The following is a 21,082-nucleotide window of genomic DNA, read 5'->3' as shown; positions in this document are numbered from 1 at the left end:
ACCGTGTTCGGTAATAATGGGGCCAACGATGACGACGGAAGAAGGCTACGCGGTTACTGCCGATTCGTCCGCTAAAAGTTTGTTTTTCCGCCGAATCCGGCGAGCTTATTAATCACATTCAAGGTCAAAAACCCACGGAGCCAACTTTCCAACGCGCGAACGAGAGAAATCGGCGGGAGAGTTCATTAAGTGGCAACTTCCAATCCCTACCGGATTACAACTCCGAAATGAGACGCATTCACAAGCGAACCCGATCACAACTTCCTTATTCGATTAAATTATTCCAATAGGTTCCGTTCCGTTCGGTTGCTCACCGGGTTTCTCTTCGCTGGGGAGCTTTTATTTGCCATATTAGGCAGCGCCCGCTAATTCCCTGCATTCCCCTCGAGGTCGTCGTCGTCGTCGTTGGCTGAAGTGCGGGAAAACGAGACTAGGTGAAACAGCGAACACGTTTTTGCCGTCCCTCCAGTCGGACGGTAGGATGCATCTAATGGCCTTTCCAGTGGCCAAACGGAATCGATTGAGTGGAGTCGAAGTAGGAGGAGGGACTGGAAAAGAAAGGCACTTTTGCGTCTCCCTACTCCCACTGGACACCCACAAAGCGCGACCTCACCAGGTGGACTATTGGCGGAAGAAAGACCACAGAAGATTTCGTGAGCAGCGTGAAGGCCTTTCCGAGCTTCGCAAAGTCACGGGATGACCTCAGTCGGTCTCTCTCTATTCCTCTCTTTTTTTTCTTCTGAAGGTAACATTACCTTGATCGTCCCGTTTCTGTCATGACAGCAAAGGGTGTGGGGATAAAATAATTTACCATGTAAAAACCCATTGGAACGCATTAATGCCCTTAGAAGGCTGTTTTGTTTATCAACCGAATACAAAACGGTTTTCTAACGGAACAGACGTACATTAGAAATGTAGCTGAATTTCGTTCTGACCAAACATTTTCTGTACAAGTGACCCAACGGCCATTCCGAAAATTTGTCCCTTTCGAGGGCACATGCAAACAATCTAGATGGAATGATCTGATGGCGGTCTAATGGCGGTATCCATCGTATGTTTACCTCCCATTCATCTCCTCTCATTTCCCATACAAATCCAAAACATTCCTGATATCGGCACGTATCTTGAAACCAAGGAAGCTAAACGGCACAGCAATCATGCCGAGCTTATACGGCTCTAAAACTAATCAACAGCTACACACAGAACCAATTGACGACTGGAGACCACGTCCCAGCTCCAGCATCCGATCTGAGCCAATGGATGACACATCCGGGGTGGGATGCGGCCTGAATGTAAACAGTACAGGGGAAGAAGTGTGAAAATTCGAACGATTTTTTTTCTGGGAAGCAGAAAATATCTTTGTTTAAAGTTTCCCGGTTCGTGTACGTTTCGAAACATCGCGTGCATATACACGCACGAGGTTATCCGCTGATCGTAAGGTAATAAATTTAAAAAAAAGTATGTTGTGTTGTGTGTTTATTTACAAATTTTTAACCAATTGAACCGGGATGGAAGTAGGTTAGTGCGATGGGGCCGGCATAAACAGTACAAGCTAATTGAAAGTCGGGTAGATATCGGACACAGAGGACGATGAGTTCACATTGAATACAATTGTACGGTTTTCCATGTCGGGTTTCCGATCAATTCGAATGACGACAAGCCTTGTTTTTTCATTAGATTTTGCGAATTCACACGTTTCATATTCTACATTGTCGCTGACATCAGCCACAGGGGTGACACTCAATGGCAAACTTAGGATGGATGGGATTCAATCTGACAGAAAGCAGAACAATACATCATACACTATGATTACGAAAGTCATCTACTGGAAAACAAAAGACTTCAAAATGGAATTGTAATCGAATTAGTTGGTTTTCTGTAGAGTTTTATATCTGAATGGAAATTGGATTTGGGAGTAGGTTTTATTTGATCAAGAATTTGTTTCAGTAATGGCTAAAAAATATATAGTCACAAGCTGACCCGGCAAACTTCGTCTCACCCAAAATGAATTTTTTGTTACCAATACTTTCAAACATTCAAGCTTTCTTACTAAGCGAACGATTATGGGTCCAATCGCAGAACTATTCATTGATTGGTCTTCTAATACAGCCATTCCATGTCAAACCGATTTAGTGGTTCAGAACAGTGGTAGATTTGTTTTTATCGCAAACAATTAGACCTGCATTTTTTATTTTTTTCGTTAGGGTGACCATTTCCGTTTTAGTGGGGGTTCGAAAAATCACAGAATCACTATATCGGTTTGACATGGAATGGCTGAATAGACCCTTTTCAATTTCCTTTTAATATAAATTTCCTGGTACTTCAACCAAAACTCGTCATTATAACATGAAACTATTTTCAGACACATTCTCGTTCAAGATTTTTCAACCACTTGCAAATAACATGTTTCTCCGTTGTATGAAATATATGTTTGATACAGAAAATATAAAAAAATGAAGACAGCTCAAATCAGACTAATTCTTTCTCGAGTTTTGCGCTTACCAACACATTTGGCGATTCATTTTTATTTATATGGAAGAAGATATAAAAGTGCGTAAAGATCAGTTTCGTTTCGCCTTCAAAGTCAACTAGGTTCCGCGTGAGCTCCGCTTCCTGCCCCGCCTTAAATATGGTCTCTCTTGGGCCTAGTTTCGAGCTCATCACCTTCTGGGTATCCTGAGGGTGATCCTGTAATGTAGACCAGGGAATTCCTAAAGTCTTGAAGGCACGTTTGACAGAAACTCTACCAGCGATAGCCTCTTTTGCAAGGGTGAGGTCCTCCTGGGACAAACTCCCTCGGTTCGATTTTATTCGGTAGCTGCGAGGCATCTGAAATAGATTGAAAGAATGTCTCAATAACCCTCAACAAACCACAAATCATTCCGGGTTTACCCCACTCAAAGGGTGACGGTCTTACCCCAACAGCACACATGTTTTAAGAAGACTATTTCTATTAATTTATTGTTTGAACCTACCTCAATTCGAATCCTAGAGATAGTGAACAATCCAGGGCACAAGCGCACCGAAAAAGGATTTGATACCTCGTTCAAGAGGTTTCGCGACACTCGCGTGTTTGGATTGATATTTTGGCATTTGACGGGTCACAGTGGGTTCGATGTAATTTAAAACGTATAAAATGAAAAATACTAACATGTACAGTTTTCAAATGAAAATTGGAAGCATTCCCACTTTTGTGCTTCCCGAACCGTGATGTCTATAACGGGCAACTTATGCAGCTGCGAGAATAGAAACAACGAAGCGGTAAACGAAATGGGAATATTTGCGACGTAAACTCCAGTGAGTACGCTATCGCTAGCGTATAAATATTGCATATCCTCTGAGGAGAATTTTAACAGAGTTTCGTTAGGTGATCTCGAAAGCAGACACGGTTTGCTGACGAGCGTCGAACGAGAATGAAGTGTCTTCTCGTGGTCGAGAAAAAGTTTGAAGTAGTTTTCTTCACAAGGGCTCTTCTCAGGGCTAGAGACGAATGAACTTTAAAGTCTGGGGTTTTACTTTAATAACATTAATTCAAAAGACGAAGAAGAAGAAGAGGAATTTTCACTTCCCGTTTGGCGGTCATCGAAGCAACATCAACTTGAAAATATTGCCATTTTAATCGATGCATATGTGTGTTACCGTGTAGGGGTGAGGGAGGCAAGTTGGCGAGAGAGGCAAGATGACGAAGTGGTAATTTGACCCGTTGTAATGAAGGTAGCCCCACCTACTTTTTGACACTAGATCTCGATGTTTCATGCATTTTTAAGTCATTTGGAATCGGAAAAAAATCTCGATTTTCCAAATTCCTTTACTACCCCATCGGAAGATTTTTGAGGATCAAAAAATCAAAATTTTGGGCGCTTTGAGGCACCCCTAAATCTTGTCCGATTGAGCTGAAACTTTGCACAGGTCATTTTTTGGGCCAATAAACAAAATTTACATGTTCGGTTTTTGAAATTTCACATGACATTGACGTTAGTGCCATCCAAGAAGAAGAAGAAGATTTTTTTCTGCCACCCTAATATTTATAGATATCCCAAATGATAAGCAAACTAAATAAAACGAATGCGTAGTCCTACGTCCTAAGTCTTGTCTTGGATACAACCTCCTATTTGTTTTATTCCAATGATGAAATTTTTCTTGATATATTTAAATAATTTCAATATTAGTCGAGTAAGTGTAAGTACTACGATTTCAAATAAGCAAAGAACATCAATCAACTATTTTCATTCAAGATTAAAAAACTTGTAACTGTATTCAGGGATGATAATCCGAGAGAGTGTACACTCACTTCATCACAAATTAAATGAAACGAAACAAAAAAGACGAAACTGAATTGAACCTCAAACGCGAAGCTTATGACACCTTTTGGGAAAGTATCAACGAAGTCACTAACGAAATCGACTGATATTCGAAAACATTTCGAATTGACCGCAATCACGTTCCTTACGTTTGGTGGTCATCAAACTCTAAACATCACCCCCTATTGGTTAGGATTGCTAGAGCTAGAGATTATCACGTACGTATAACAGATCATAACAAGAAAACGGCTGATAAGATTCGAATCGTCTATATATTGTTGTGTTTTTTTTTATCCCATTTATTTATTTAAGGCTCATTAGCATTTTAGATGTAACAGAGCCGAATTTTAATCGTGTACATGTCACATGGTTATCATATCTATAATTAGCACATTACACAGTTGTCATTCGTCAGTATTCCTTCTATACCATGACATATGGTACATTCACACAGTAGCCATTTAGGCGTAAGAGTATAGCGAACGCGCAACCAATGTGGCTACGGAGACCCCCTATTGTTGTGTTTGTCTCCAGTCAAATTAAAATGATACAATAATTTGAAGGATATTTCGGTTGAATACGAAAAATCAAAAAAAAAATACAACACATTAGTATGTTTCACATCCAATCCATCAAAACTCATCAATCAGATCAATTTGTATAAATAATGTTAATTAGCCTTTTTTTTATGCTTTATTATGTGTCCATGAGAAATTATTGATTTTTTCTAAAATCTGGTATCTGGCCGAATAACAAATATTGGCCAGATAGGCTGGATACAGGATAGTTACCGGATATCGGTTTCATCTCAGCTTTTCATCATGGTCTGGGACTGCTTTTCCTGCGCTGAAGTAGGAAACTTTATTCAAATCAATGGCATAATAACGGCTACACCCACACCATCAATGATAATCTTCGAAAATCCGTTGCAAAAACTGTCAGAAAAACTATGGCTTTTTTCAAGTCTAAGCGGATGAAAGTTCTGCCTCTGGCCTGCTAAAAGTCCAGATTTGAACCCTCTCTGGGGCATTCTGGACAATAAGGTGGATAAAACTGGCGTAACGGACAAGGACACGTACTTCACTGCATTATCGAGAGCCTGGAAGACGAATAACGCATAAGAATTTTTGATGGATGCATACCCAAACGTCTTCAGAAAGAGAATGAGGGTCATGGTAGTCACATCTCATACTAAAGATCTTAAGTTTGCATCATCACATCGTTTTTTTGTTATGATATTTTAAAGTGTGTTTCAGTTAGAATTTGATCGCTTATTTTTATTCACTGCAGCGCCCCTAGTTGTCACATCAAGAAACTATTGACAGTGTTTTGATCCGGATGGTTTGTTTATTCTGTAAAAAAAAATTAAAATTTCATCAAGATTGAATGGTTGTGTAACACGAACATTCAAAAGTTATCGGCGATGGAACGCGAAAGACGGGAAAAAATTCTGCACTATCACGCCGAGAACCCGACGCGGTCAGGAGGAAAGATCGCACAATTCTTGGAATTTCCAAAATCGACTGTAAATACCGTACTCAACCGTTACCGGGAGACTCTTACGTTGGATCGGGCGAAACCAATCAAGCGTAAAGGTGGCACATATGACCGAAATCTACGAGCAAAGGTGATTTGAGCAGTCCACAACAATCCAGGGCTCTCCTTGCAAGATTTGGCGAAAAAGCTCATGGCGTACAGTTTGGAGAATTTATATACGTGAGGTCGTATCATGTCAGCAAACATCCCAACAGGACTATCAATCCACCAAATAATCCGGATTTTCGTCCCGTCCAGAGATATTGGGCAATTATCAAAGACAAACTGAAGAAATGTGGCAGACCCATAAAAAACAGCTCAAATGGAAATGTGGTGGAGCAAGATAGCAAATACGGTTACCAACAATACTGTACAGAAGAATCACACGATATCACACGAAAAGTTCGAAAATTCATCCGAACAGGTGACGAATAAATTGCATGTTTTTCCCCTAAAGTTCATCGAAAAACTTGCAAAATGACATCCTTCTCTTTTTTGTACGTTATTTCTATGCTGATAAATGTCGTACTTTATGTGACAAAAATCTAGCTGAAACAGGCTTTATGGAAACATTTCACTAATTTGCTTCATAAGCTATGATTTAAGAATAAATTGACTACATTGTTGTTCCAATCTCCGTGTGTATACTATCGGGTCAATGATAATGGTCATCTCTAATTGCAGAAAATTACCCCATAAAAAATCTTCACCATATACCCTATGCAAAATATTAGCTCATTCGAACTTCATTTATTAGTGTTGCAGACGTTAAAATTAGATTTTTTTTTTTTTTGAAAAACGAAAGATCACCGAAAATCGGGGTGCCAATTAATGTATGGGAAAAAATCGAACCTAAAATTTCAAAAAGTTACCCTACACAAAATGTTCACCACCTCGAAAAAACACCCTATGCTAAATATCAGCTCAATCGGAGAGGCAGAGTAGCGCAAAGCGGTCAAGGTTTGAGCTTTTTGAAAATCGAAAAATCACCCAAGGGGGGAGTGAAGGAAATCGGGGTTTTCGTGTTTTCTTTTTAACTGTTATTATACAAAAACATAGCCTCATCTGATAAACATCGTTCATTTAAGTCTCATGATATGATTATGGTTCAAGTGGATTTTTTTTCGTTGCGTGTCACCGTATATTATAACGCAGAAGAAATAATCCATAGTCCATCTAGCCTAGAAACCGTTATTTATCTTCTACACAAAAAATGACCTTCCACAAAGTTCTTCAGAGTAACGGGTTGGAATGTTTGTCTCTCAAAAGTCTTTTTTGCTACAATAAGGAAAATTTAGTTTCAGACAAACAATCCAAGAAAATCCGTTAACAGATTGTATTTAATTGCCATCAATGATGGTAGAAATTATGTTCATGATTTCGTCAATAGAAGAATAAAGGTAATATAGACTCCACACAATGCCAAACTATTGAGCAAATAAACATTTCTCCTGGAAGCTAAAAAATGGTCATCAGCTCACCAACGCTAAGGCTCACGGCCAACAAAAAAACCACACGTTCGTTGGTACCCAAAGTTCGTGCAAGTGCAATAAATTAGCGCTGACAAACGGAACAATAAACGTTTAGGAGTTTGCTTATGGGATGATGTCAGCTCGGCTTTAGTGTTTACTATTCGAAACAGGTGTTTGATTTGTTTTTTTGCGAGATGTATCCATTTACATTCAAATGTGATTTTTGCGCCGAAAACCAACTGGAATTTGGCTGTTTGCGAATTAAGTGGGCCGTGGGTGACAAACTTCGGCAGATGTTGGAAGTGCCGATGGGAATGATAATTGTGCTGAGCAATTGGCCGACATTGGTGGTGCGGTACCACTCTCCGAATTTGGTAGATAATGACATACTTTCGGCACGATTCAGCATTCCTAGTTTGTCGTGTCGCGTTTGAGACTTTGCGATTTTGGTGTGCGTGTGCACTAGCGAATCCGCGAGCCTCGCAAATCCACCCTGGGTGAAGAGCAGATCGCCCGAGTCCGATTGGCGCAGAATCTGATCGGACCTGTGGCCCGATGTTATTGGGCATTTGCTTATAAGGAATTAATACGTGTGCAATAAAAGATCAATCTTGTTTAGCAAACGATCGAGAGACCGGACCGGAGTGCGAGTCATTTCTCATTCAAAATAATTATGTTTGGGATTAGCCTGACACGATCGGGGATCCCTCGTAGTTCATAAAGATCGCTATTTATGGACTTTCCCCACACGCCTCCCAAAAGCACGCGTGACCCCGCACACGAATGCGTGACTCAATCTCACCTCGAAGTAGCATTGGGTAAGCATTTGAACATTGACAAATCGGAGGGGGTGTCGTTCGTTGCGGGTCACTCACGTTCGGGGTCAAACCACGCTAGCTACTGCTCCTGCTGGGGAGCTCGCGATAGCAATCGCTTAGAGTTCGATCGAAGCTGACAGTGTGTCAAGCTGTGGCTTTTCACCGCAGGTCAACAATGGTGGATGAATTAATCACCCGAGTCAATATTTGCTTTTAATCGATTGCACATCGAAAGTCTGTTTGTATTGTTATTAATAGTATTTTTCTTTGTTGTTTTTTTTCACAGGTAAGAGCCGGATTATCAACGCTTGATCGTTCGATGCCAGGCACCAACCGTCCGGTATTAATCACTCTCACTTGCAAGCGTATCTCCGTTGAGTGCAGTCACTAATCGCCATGCTTACATGCAAGTCCCACAGCTACGGGCCGAAGGAAATCATCTTCATCCGAACCCGGTGGTAATTGTTCCATAAATTATTTTTAATAGTTTTAGCACATCTTGTATCTCGAGTGACGAGGGCAGAGAGGGCACGATTTGTGATTTGTTGATCGTCTTCTCCGAGGGCACGCGATCCAACGGAAGAAGTTAGAGAATATAACTAACCAAGACACGAGACAACATATTTTCAACACGCGTTTCAGCGCTCCCCGATCCTCCGCCGGTCTCTCAATCAAATATTGTACAAATATGTCTCTTTCACCCAGGTTTTATTGTTATTAATCGCTTGCAGCTAGTCGAACATTTCCGAGCTTCGATGAGCGAGCATTGCTGCGGGTCAGATTTATGGTCTTGTTAACTCCCGGCTCATTCCCCGAAGGGTTTTACGATCACGCGTGCTGACTAATGAGTTTGCCGGGCTCGGGCTCAGGAAGTTTCAGTTTCGGAGGAAACAACATATTGCGTTTTGATCGATTGCCCCCCACTGGTAAACCGGTTGTTGAAAGGGTGGAAAACTTTACAATCCTCATTTTTATCCGCAAATCATCTCAGCAAACCCACTATCCCGACCGGCTAGTCCAGTTTAACCGCGGGTTGGCTACACAAACTATCGCTGTCGTACACCATCAGAATTTGAGGTTTGATTTATCGCAGTGGCGCCGCCGCACGACAGCTCATAGGCCGCGCTCAACGGCCACATCGGCTCAACTCATCACAAGATGGTTCATGTAGAATGACAAAACCATGCTCCACCTTGTAACTCCGACTCCGGAAAGATATGACGAGATGCAAGGGGATACCTTTCAAGTCACACCGCGCCGCGACTGACTCACTTGGAGAGTGATTAATTTATTACCCCTCAGCGCGGCGTCTCTTCTCCCCCAACGAAAGCTAGAGTTCTGGCTCCCGCCAACCCCACCATCGTCACCCAAAAACAAATGAGAAGAAACGTGAAGTGGAGCGCCACTCGAAACCCGACATAGCGAAGCAGACTTCATCATCAGGACACGACCAACAACGAAGACGACGATGCAACTATTTACAACATCATCATAATCTCGTGGAAGGCAAATGGTTCCAGAGGGCAAACAAGGGCCAATCTGCAGTATTCATATGAGATTGGGACTTTATCTAATCGCTTTCTGCAGAACTCGCGTGCAATAAAACAGTCTACCGCACGCGGGGTTCTCGATTACTGACAAATGAAGCCGTTAAGGCCGGTATACGCTGCCCCTCCCGGTCTGCATGATCTCGGACAGCAGTGTCGATTTGCATGGCAAGTTCGAATGATATATGATTCTCGCTGGAGGCGACAATAAACACGGAAAATGGTAAGATTTTTGCATGACTAACCCGCATCGAACCAGTCGCGCAGTTGATTGCATACCGAGAGAGCAGATCTCATAAATCAACATGTGGTGCAGGAACAAAACAGAAAGCTAGGTTTGGAGACAAAAAAGTTTTTTATTTCCGTGATGTAATCATATATGTACAGGGTATTTCAGATTAGACGCTCACGTAACAAATTTTTATAACTTCTACAAAAGTGAACCGATTTTTATTTTTAAAAAACCACTATAAAGCTTATTTTAGGACATTTTCGATGTGACCACCCCTTTTTTCGATAATGCGTTTTAAAACGGCGAACAAAATTCTTCATGCACAACTCTAACATTACGACTTCGATACTTTTGAGAATCCGAGTTATTTCTTCTTTAAGTTCCTCCAAATTTTGCGGCCTATTAACATAGCAACGGTCCTTCACGTACTCCAGAGAAAGTAATCCACGACGAGAAATGTTAAAATTCTTACCATAGGAAGACAAAGTTTCATTAAGGCTTCGGTTGCTCGAGTAGTACGATTTCACTAAAAATACACGTTCTTTTAAATTGTACATCTTGACACTAAAAACCATCGGATCGGACTGAATTTACCGTCCCGGAGTGGGGAATGCAGTGTTACCATTGACGGAGCGGATACTTTACAAGGAACTGTTCGATTTTTTTACGTGAGCGTTTAATCTGAAAGACTCTGTACTCTAGATCAGCCATAATCAACCTGCGGCCCGCAGTCATCTAGGAAACATAAGATGAGAATAATGAAGATTGACACATTACACTTTATTACACATTAGTTAGTTGTCTAGTAAGGTGGCATTAGTAGATTTAATATATATATGAAATATGTTTAACCCGATCATTAGGACCAAACTTGACGGTTATGATTAAAATTAACGAAAATTGAAAGAAAATACATTTTCCCATCGTGTTTCCGTGACCGAGGTACAATATTTCAATATCACTGCTAATCAGGTGAGCGTAAATCGGTCACTCGGAATGCAAAAGCAGCATTCATTCTTCGGACAATATGGATAAAGGAAATATTGCAATCTGAGCTCCGCTGTATTATATTCATTGAATATAAACAAGCTATACGAGCAATTCAATTGCATATATTCTCGGATGCAGGCGAAGACGCTTATGGTTGTGTAGCTTATCTACGATATCTTGTGAGGGACGAAATTCGATGTGCGCTAGTTGGATCTAAGGCTAAAGTAGCTCCACTGAAACTGACATCAACACCTCGATTGGAGCTACAAGCTGCGGTTATTGGGGCAAGACTGATGAATGTTCTCAAGACAAGTCTTCCGGTTTCAATTCAAGAACAGTTTTTGTGGGTGGATTCTACGACAGTTTTATCATGGATACGCTCTGATAGTCGTAAATACAAACCGTATGTGGCACACCGAGTTGCTGAAATTCTGCACACGACAGACATCGCTGCATGGAGATACGTCCCATCAAGAATGAACATCGCCGACGATTTAACTAAGTGGGGTTCTGGAACAACAGTAGATCCGGAGTGTCGATGGTTTCTAGGTCCACCATTTTTACACGAACCCATGGAATCATGGCCGGAGCAGCCCAAAACGAAATTGTTGGTACCTGATGAACTGAAGCCGTGCTACTTGTTCCATCATATTGTCTTACCGGAAGCAATCATCGATGTGACTCGAATTTCAAAATGGAAAGTATTGTTGAGGACAATAGCGACAGTGTACCGTTTCATTTCAAATTGCAAACGAAAATGGAAGGGGCTTCCAATTGAAGCAATCAGTATCGATGATGGGCGGAAGGCGATTATTCCGGCTGTACACGTGGCGATCCAGCAAGAAGAACTGTGTAAAGCGGAACATCTGCTTTGGCGAATGGCTCAGGCAGATAAATTTGCGGACGAAGTGAAGATTCTGAAGAGAAATAAGGACGTCGCATCGGATCAATGGATACGTATCGAAAAATCGAGCCCTTTGTATAAGATGTCGCCCTTTTTAGACGAAGATTGCATCATACGGATGGAGGGCAGAACAGCAGCAGCGAGTTTTGCTGCAAGCAGCACTCGCTTTCCAGTAATACTCCCAAGAGACCACGTGATAACCAAGAAGATCGTGGAGGACTTCCATGTGCGATATGGACACGCTTCGAAGGAAATAGTTGTCAATGAAATTCGACAAGCGTTCTTCGTTCCGAAGCTACGAGCGGTGGTTGGAAGAGTTATCATCGACTGTTTAGTTTGTAAATTACGCAGATGTAAACCTGTTATTCCCCGAATGGCACCGTTACCCATACAACGAATGCAACCATATGTTCGAGCTTTCAGCTACGTAGGATTGGATTATTGCGGACCAATCGATGTAACCGTAGGCAGACGTACTGAAAAGCGGTATGTGGCATTGTTCACTTGTTTAGTTGTAAGAGCCGTACACTGCGAAATAGCTTTCAGTCTCAGCACAGAATCGTGCATACTTGCCATCCGACGATTCATCCGACGCCGTGGATCGCCGATCGAAATATTCACGGACAATGGCACGAATTTTCAGGGAGCCAGTCGCGAACTTAAGGAACAGTTGAAACGAATTGATAGGGAGTGTGCCGACACCTTCACTGATGCCAGAACAAAGTGGAACTTTAACCCGCCTTCTGCTCCCCACATGGGTGGAGTGTGGGAGCGGATGGTAAGATCAGTCAAGGAAGCCCTGGTCTCGTTGAGTGATGGGCGTAAAATGAACGACGACATCTTGATGACGACATTGGCCGAAGCAGAACATATAATAAATTCTCGCCCGCTGACATACTCCGGAACAGAAGACAACGAACTGGATACTATAACACCAAACCATTTCCTCCATGGAAACTCGTCTGGACAGCATCACCCATTCCAAGTACCGATTTCGCTGGCGGAAGAACTTAGAAGTAATTACAAGCGAACGCAAGTACTAGCCAAGAAGTTTTGGGACCGTTGGTGCAAAGAATACTTTCCAACACTGAACCAACGTAGTAGGTGGTACGAGGATAGCCGGACACTGAAAGTAGGAGACTTAGTATTAGTGATGGATGATGGTAAAGGAGGTACAAGTATCAGGGGCATCGTAGACGAAGTATTCATCGGACAGGATGGTCGTATTCGTCAAGCCTTGGTTAGGACCACTAATGGATGCTTTCGAAGACCTGTGGCTAAACTAGCGATTCTGGAGCTAGGAGATAAACCTGCTGGCCTTACACAAGAGTAATGCGGACAGGGTTTATGGGCTGGGGAGTGTTAGAACCGCGCTGAAATATCTAGTAGACTAAGATTTGTTTCACGAATTCCGTTGTTCACCAATTAATAGTCTAGGCAGGCGTTATGAAAAACGTCAGTATCGAAGTGATTTTCTCTCTGTAGAATACACGAGTAGCTTCCAGAGCTTTTTCAATTTTACGTGGTGCGAAGATTTGATTGAACTGAAGGTAAAATTATATTGAATTAAATTAAAGAAATTGAATCAATTCGAGCAAACATCACAGGCGACAGGCATATAGGCAAAGGCTATTTAAGCTCGTGTCGGAGAAGATAAAATAGTGTCGGAGAAGATAAAACTAAAAATGTAAGCATTAGTTCATAATTTATTAAAATTGATTTAAAAATAAATATGTTTTAGCTTTGAGCGCATTAGAGAAAATCCGCTACAGAGAAGTTTTACTCGGCCATTGCAGTTCGAACACAAGCCATTCGCGATTTCAAATTATTGTATTCACAATTCATCATTCATCTAGCGATCAGACGGCAGCGAGGCTTTCGAAATTATCTCTCTCAAGGCCGAGTATTTAGTCTACTTTTCTAAATTATCCTTTTCCGAGGGTTTTTCGTCGTTCAAGTCGCCTTGCTTCAACTATCAGACAGCGGTCTTTCACAATGGTAATGTCATACACAGCAGTTTTGCCTGATTCTAAGGAAGAATTAAAGATAGTTAGCGCACAGTATGGAACAATTTTGTTCGGTGGGAACACTGTGTCGATTTGCATACCTTCTGGCGAAGAGTGCCTCTGTATTTTTGCATCATATCATATTTGAATTTGTACTGGGATGTTAGCTAAAATTAATACCTCTTTGTCGGTTGAACAAGGTGGTATGTTAATCACTTCATTCGAATGATAAAAGATGTATAAGTAATGTTGATTACTTATTGGCTCAGAAAACTGTTTCAATAGCTCAAAATTGCTTCTAAAGCAAATTATTAAAAACTCAAAAATGTATAAATATGAGCATCTGCTTGGAAGCCTATCTTAGTCATGATTTGTCGATGCATTCCGATGGCTGTCAGTGAAGTTTCTCTAAATATTGTGCTCGTTCTGGCCAACCTCAGTTTTTATTTCGCTATCGACGAATCTAAGTTAGATTTACAACCAGAGGGCGCAGCGAGTAAAATGATGATTTGAAATTCGTATGAATTTTTTATAAAAATCAGAATTTTTCTTTAAATTTCCCGGTTTCAAATATTCTTTCCACGCTGAAAAGGTTCGAAAATCATCATACTACACTGTTTCATTTATAACAGATGGAGAATGGCTTGGTATAAGTGGTGTAATTTACATTTTTTCACTAGGCAAACGGTGGGTGGCATATGTTGCACTACATATACTAAAGATCTTTCTCGTATCGGCCAAACGGAATCCCCTAAATAATCAATTATACCAACCAACTTAATATGATTTTATCGCCATGATCCACAAAATAAGCTTCTGAAAGATCTCCGTAAGTTAGTACTCATAACCTATATGCATTATCAAACTTGAAAATTTTGAAGACTATCTATGACAGGGGTTCTCAAACCCCTAAGCCAATTTTTTTAAATTTATTTTTCTCTTATTCATAGAAAATACTTACCAATTAAAATACTTTGCTTTATTGAGTAAACTTGACATCATTTTCTCATCAATAAATAGACATGAAGTTCAATAAATAATAATTGGGGACTGTCCACGCACCACGTGGACAACTTTAGAGGAAGGATAGGAGATAAAAAATATCCACGCTTGTCCTCGGTGAGGGAATAAAGAAAAAAATATATTCAGAGTTTCGATAATAAGGGAGATCCGAAACCCGGATTTTACTGAATTCACTGTAACAAGGGGCTTTTAGAGTAAAATTGTACCACGAAAAGTTGTTTCAATAATTTCCCTTGAGAAAAAATATTATAACGATTCTGATACTGCTGCATTTCTTAGCAACAGTTGTTTCCAGAATCCAAACTAAAAAGTATAACGAGAACAAAAACTATGCGAGAAATTCTAGCTTCCATGCATAGAGAAAAGTCAGGGATAGTTAGAATGAGGCAAAATGTAAAGCAAAAGCATAATATTTTAATGTATGATCACAAAATAGGATAACGAAAATAAAAATGCTACCTGCAGACACTGTCACTTCATTCGTAATTTTTTTGCTAATATAAACAAAACTGAAAAAAGAAAAATTGATCCCTTCCGGCTTTTTCCATTTTTACCAGTTTTTTTAAAATTTTTCCAGCTATTTCAAAACTTTCGTTGACATCGCTGGTTGCGTGGAGGTAATGAACAAAAAGATTGTTTATTGAGTTCCCATAGTTTTGAACTCATGATCGTTCGCTTAGTAATCAAACGCGCAACTAATGTGGCTATGAACACCCCGTAGTAGATGTAAAAAAAGAAAAAAAAACACAATTTATTTCAATTTTTGCTAGCCTTATGGAGACTAACGGAGTATTTCACTAGCTAAGTCAATAGAAAATCCTATTGACCTTGAGCTCATTATAGGATTTTTGATAGAATGAAAAACTACCCTTCCGATCATGAATATATCCATGAACAATAATCGCACAGCAAATCGAACGGCGGTTTTGAAAACTTCAATAAATTTTGTACAAGGTTCATTAGTTGCTTTGACGACAACAAACATTAAAAATGTCTACATCGATTTCAAGAAAGCGCCAAAAACTGGATTGTTTGTACTCGTATTATAGTGCAATTTTACAAATTTTTCAGTAATAATTAATGCTAGCAGATAAATTTTAAATATTTTGTATCCCAAAAACTCCAGCGAACGTTCATCTATTTTTCCTAGCTGATCCGTCAAAGTTTCGAGTTAATTAGAGGAGTACCTCATCGCAAACTTTATCAGAAGTACAAAATGCCATGCGTACTCTTGGATTGGACGATACGTAACTTTCGTTTTCATGCGTTTATTGGTATGGGAATTGCAAGCAGTGATCTCACATATATGCATACGCACCCCGCGTATTCACTTCTTCTTCTTCTTAAATGGCACTTACGTTCCTAGAGGAACTTCGTCGTCTCAACGTAGTATTACTTGTGTCAATTTTACTAGTACTTGGTCGAGATTTCTATGCCAAATAACACGCCTTGAGTGCATTCTGAGTGGCAAGAATACGCGTGACCACAGTGCAAGTCGGAAGAAAATTTTTTTGACGAAAAATTCCCCCGACCAGAACGGGAATCGAACCCGAACCCCCGGCATATTAGGTGTGACGCTAACCACTCAGCTACGGGAGCGTATACACACACTAACTAAATTTTCTGAAACACTACAAAACCAGTTTTTGAATGTATTAAAAAAATGGTGTAGAAAATTTCAGCTTTTTTTCAAACCACGTTTCGTTTTGCGGTGCGATCATTATTTGTTGAAATGCTCATCATCAAAGACAAAAGGGTAATTTTTTATTCCAAATTTCTCTGTAGTGGAAGGTCTTACTAGAACATTCTAAGAATCAATTGAGATCTGTCAAGCTTAACTGAATTTGCTATTGACTTGGTTAGAACATTATTAGTTCACGAAAGCCAAGGAAACATGGGGAGAAATCGATTTCTCCCCGACATTTTTGACCATGATGAAAATGTATACGCGGAGTGTTTCAAAACTTGAACGTTGAAAGTTTAAAAATATGTGTATCCCATATTCATTCGATGATTATTTACAAAGCTACAACATTCCAAAAATCCCCTTAAAAATTCAGACTTTCTACTCTGTTCCTCTAGTTTTGTTGTCAAGTGTATAATGGTTAACAAGGTGGACAAATGAATTGTAATACCTACTGATTATTTGATTTAAATATTCAAAAAATCTATTTATTTTCTTGAGTTTGTTTTATCATTTGGAATTGACAAAAAACGTACAATATTAACCCTTTGCGGCCGTATTATTTTTTTAAAATTTCTCTTGAAAGAGCGTATATCACTGCATGTATCATGTAAAATTATGAAAGCTAGAAAAAAGTTTGTTTATTTCTTGTGAATCTATTTACTCAAAAATATGAAAATTATATTTTGACCCGTTGTGGTAGGAATAGGTATATATTAAACATCGGTAGGTTTAGTGTTAAGCTCTATATTAACTCGTAAACATATTAATTAGACATTAAGATTCGTTAAGAAAAAGTGTAAACTGATGTATGGTTGAATAAAGTATAAGATTAGTATGATTCTTTGCTGGGGGTATCCTCAATTGTGCATTTTCTGTCCACGTGGTATGTGGACAGCCCCTTGTAATTAATAATTATTATTACAAATTACAACAATAATACTATTTTCTCTAATACAGTACAAATACAGTATCTTAAAAGTTTTAAATAAGAATTTGTGTAAATTAATAGGGGGCGACTTTTAGATCTCGTCGATCCCTAAAATCAGTTTTCGTCTTCGCCGACCCCTGAGAAACCAATATCGACCCCAAAGGGTCGATATCGACCGCTTTGAGAATCCCTGATCTATGACTTTGGTCAAATCTCGTGTTGAACCATTGTAAATATATACCATTTGCTGACGACATACAATGGTTAAAACAAATTAAAATAGAATTTAATAAACATAACCACGCCCGAATCTCGCTCTCAAGCGCGTAGAAATGAGTGAAAATTTATTTCAACGCAATGAAATAACAATCCAATCCATTCGATTTTTCCATTATGCGAACACACTGCTGAAATTGTAGTTTTGTGTATAATTCAACAAATGTCCACACGGCGATGGAATGACTCATACGAGACGAAGTTCACCCTAGAGACGGAGAAGGAAGATTAAACCCTTTCAAATCTCTCGCAATACAGAGACCTGATTTCTTCAATCGTAGTTCCCATAACTAACTTTAACCACATGGGCATTGCCTTCCAACTCGGGGCACGCAACCTTTCCGCACGGCATAATAAACCCTACGGAACCCCTTGACGACGACTGCATTCCAGCCAGCCAGAGCCAAACTAACGAACCTCTCACAGGGCTAACAGCAAACTCGAACGGCTCAATTGTTGTGCGATTTGATTTATGTCAAGGCTCTCGAGAGTGCAATTTTCCAAGCCACCCCTCCTGGCGACATGTTAATTCATCTTGATAGATGGCGTTTGAGGAATTCGCCTGCGATCAAAGGTGCGCAGCACCCACTACTGCGATCACGTACACCATTTTGCTTTCGACAAGGTTCGCCAGACTTAGGAATTCAGGCAAAAATTTCACGGAAAGCCAGATTCTGCATCATCTGGAAGAGATTGCAACCAGGAAAAGGAGGGCGGGAGGAACGCGTGTGTGTGTATATTCAGCTTCATATACCGAAGCACTTTTCGCTATTTTCCATTAATGCATATGCGCGATAAAGTACAACCGTTCGGGAATGTTAATGCAATAAGTTTTGATGACTATTGCGAGGTTGGTTTGCCAGGCGAATTGCACCAGCATTAGATCAGCTTCAGCGTGTTTTTTTTTTTTTGGAAACGCACATACATTTGTTTTCGTGCCTTGGAAACAGTTTGTGGTTTTTCAATCCAATTGATTACTGAACACAAATTTCTTCACGTTCGCCACTTATAAGTCATGATTGTTCACATCGATGTTGCACAGCCGGGCGTTGATGCAACCCCGTCGAAAGGGAAGATTCGCGTGAGCCTCCCAGGTCCGAGGGGCGTCATGTTCGAGCAATTACCAATCCGATTTGCCATTAGCATAACTCATGGGCGAAATATCTCACGTGGATTGAGGAACTACCTGTCTGCTGATTACAGAGCAGCAGCGCGTACCGATCGTTGGCCAATTTTCTCCTCCGGCTGTAGCCGGAGAAATGAGCCACACGGGTTCGAGATTAAAATCACACCATAGAAGCATATGCGTCGTTACCGTCTCTACAGAGAACGGATTCCAGCCGAGGCGCAACTAGTTGTTAGATTAGGACGGACGAGGGTACAAACTGCTCAATCAGTACTTGACGAAGCCGGAGGAAGCAAGAAAAAATGAAAAGCAGTTTCACCTATTAAATGGCAACTCATTCACAATCCTCGTTGTTTGAATGATCTCTCTCTCTCTCTCTGCACGGGGTGACGAGTGTATCTCATCCAGCGTTGCCAATGTTCCAGTTTTTTTCTCAACCCAGTCAAACAGTTAAAGCCTTCAATCTTTCAGTTTTTTCAAATAATATTCAGTTGTTTATATGGATGCAGTTTCAACCATTTTATGTAATAAAGTCACAATGAATAAATATTATCCATCCCTCACCCTTCTTATCACTTTACCAAATTTGTTTTCTTTTTGTTTTTGCATTTATGGTTCGTTCGATCCAAGGTGTATACACCTCAAATTATTTTATTATACACATTTAACTCTGTGTTTGTATCCTGCTTACATTTCAGAACTCAATACGGTCTGCGCGCAGTGCGTGTGGTGCCTATCCAAGCAGCAACGTGCAATTTATGTAAATATTTTAGGTTATTCATATAGATATTTAAGGTCCTCCAAAACATTCTGAAGTTCAGCCCAATTGAACTACCATTTCAACCACGACTGGTACAATGTTCATAGCGTGAAATCTTACTCAAAAAGGTTCATAGAGTCCGCGTGCCATGCTGGTTTTGAGTTGATATAAACATCAGACGTTATAGACCCTTCAAGTCATTCTAACGATCATAGAGTAAATGTGCTCTATTGATTTTGATTTATATGAATGTAAAACCCAAGTAAACTTTCATCAATAGGATATAAGTTTCTCATGGTCACTTAATGTAATTTTAGTTCAAAGTAACGAATGATCTAAGCTCTCCTTTTCGACGCATAGGTCGTAATAAAAAAGATAATGCATACTTTGCGTAAAATGTATATGCACTTTATATGTTTATTTTGGACGTATGCATAGCATATATTTTTTTTTTCAAAAATAAAATATCAAAGAATAAGATTAGAAAATTGCAGAGAAATAGCATTTTAATACCTCAATTTGATAATTTCAATACCAAGGTAATACTGAATCAGTTTTGCTTTGGTATTGAATGTACATATTTTAGTATTGGAATAATATTGTGGGACCCAATCAAAAATTAATCCAGAATTATAATACACTAGCTGACCCGGCAAACCTCAGAATAAATTTCCTAGTACTTCTATCAAAACTCGTCATTCTAATATTAAATTATTTTCAGATGCAATAATTTTCAATCATGCCATACAAATGAAACACAAATTTCTGCATTACTCGAGAATTAATCAAGCAAATGAAACCAAATTAGGCATATGGAGGTTTTAGGGTGCAATAAATGTTTCTATGGTGGTTAGACACTCTACTTCCTCTGCTAGGGGGGCTGCCATACAAATGAAACACAAATTTCTACATTACTCGAGAATTAATCAAGCAAACGAAACCAAATTTGGCATGTGAAGGTTTTAGGGTGCAATAAATGTTTTACGGTGGTTAGACACTCCTCCCCCTCTCTTAGGGGGCTACCATACAAATGAAACACAAATTTCTGCATTACTCGAGAATTAATCAAGCAAATGAAACCAAATTAGGCATATGGAGGTTCAAGGGTGCAGTAAATGTTTCTATGGTGGTTAGACAACACATGTCAATCGAAAACGATCATGAGCCAAGCATGATGAAACACCTCACATCAACTCAGAAGCTGATATTCACCAAAAGAAGATTTTTCTCTCAATTTAGTGTGATTGGAAGGAGTGATGATAAAAAAACACTGGACGAACTGAATGCAACGTTTATCGAAAAACGACCGGAATTAATCAATCGTAGGGCACCAGGTCAACGCCAGACCACAAACATCCATGATCACTCGCCAAAAATCAATGGAGCTTGATTGGGGATTGATGTTACATCCACCATATGGTCCTAACTATGCACCATAAGATTACTATCTGTTTCGATCTTTGCAGAACTACTAGG

At 39.9% G+C, this 21,082-nt stretch overlaps 1 protein-coding gene across 10 annotated transcripts in view; it reads left to right on the top strand.

The window, feature by feature from the left end:
* Window positions 1-21,082, top strand: part of LOC129763045 (tensin-2) — a 518,244-nt gene that overhangs the window by 276,524 nt on the left and 220,638 nt on the right. The window contains exon 2 of one of the 10 annotated variants that reach the window (XM_055761778.1): window positions 19,545-19,606. The exons of 8 other annotated variants lie outside the window; for them this stretch is intronic. In XM_055761778.1, coding sequence (XP_055617753.1) covers window positions 19,545-19,606 — 62 coding nt within the window. Of the gene's footprint in view, window positions 1-8,516; window positions 8,586-19,544; window positions 19,607-21,082 lie in introns of those variants that run through there. One more of the 10 variants, XM_055761779.1, reaches the window with a different exon arrangement.

This window comes from Toxorhynchites rutilus, chromosome 1, assembly GCF_029784135.1.
Source record: "Toxorhynchites rutilus septentrionalis strain SRP chromosome 1, ASM2978413v1, whole genome shotgun sequence".
NCBI lineage: Eukaryota > Metazoa > Arthropoda > Insecta > Diptera > Culicidae > Toxorhynchites > Toxorhynchites rutilus.
This window is presented reverse-complemented; position numbering and strand designations above follow the sequence as displayed.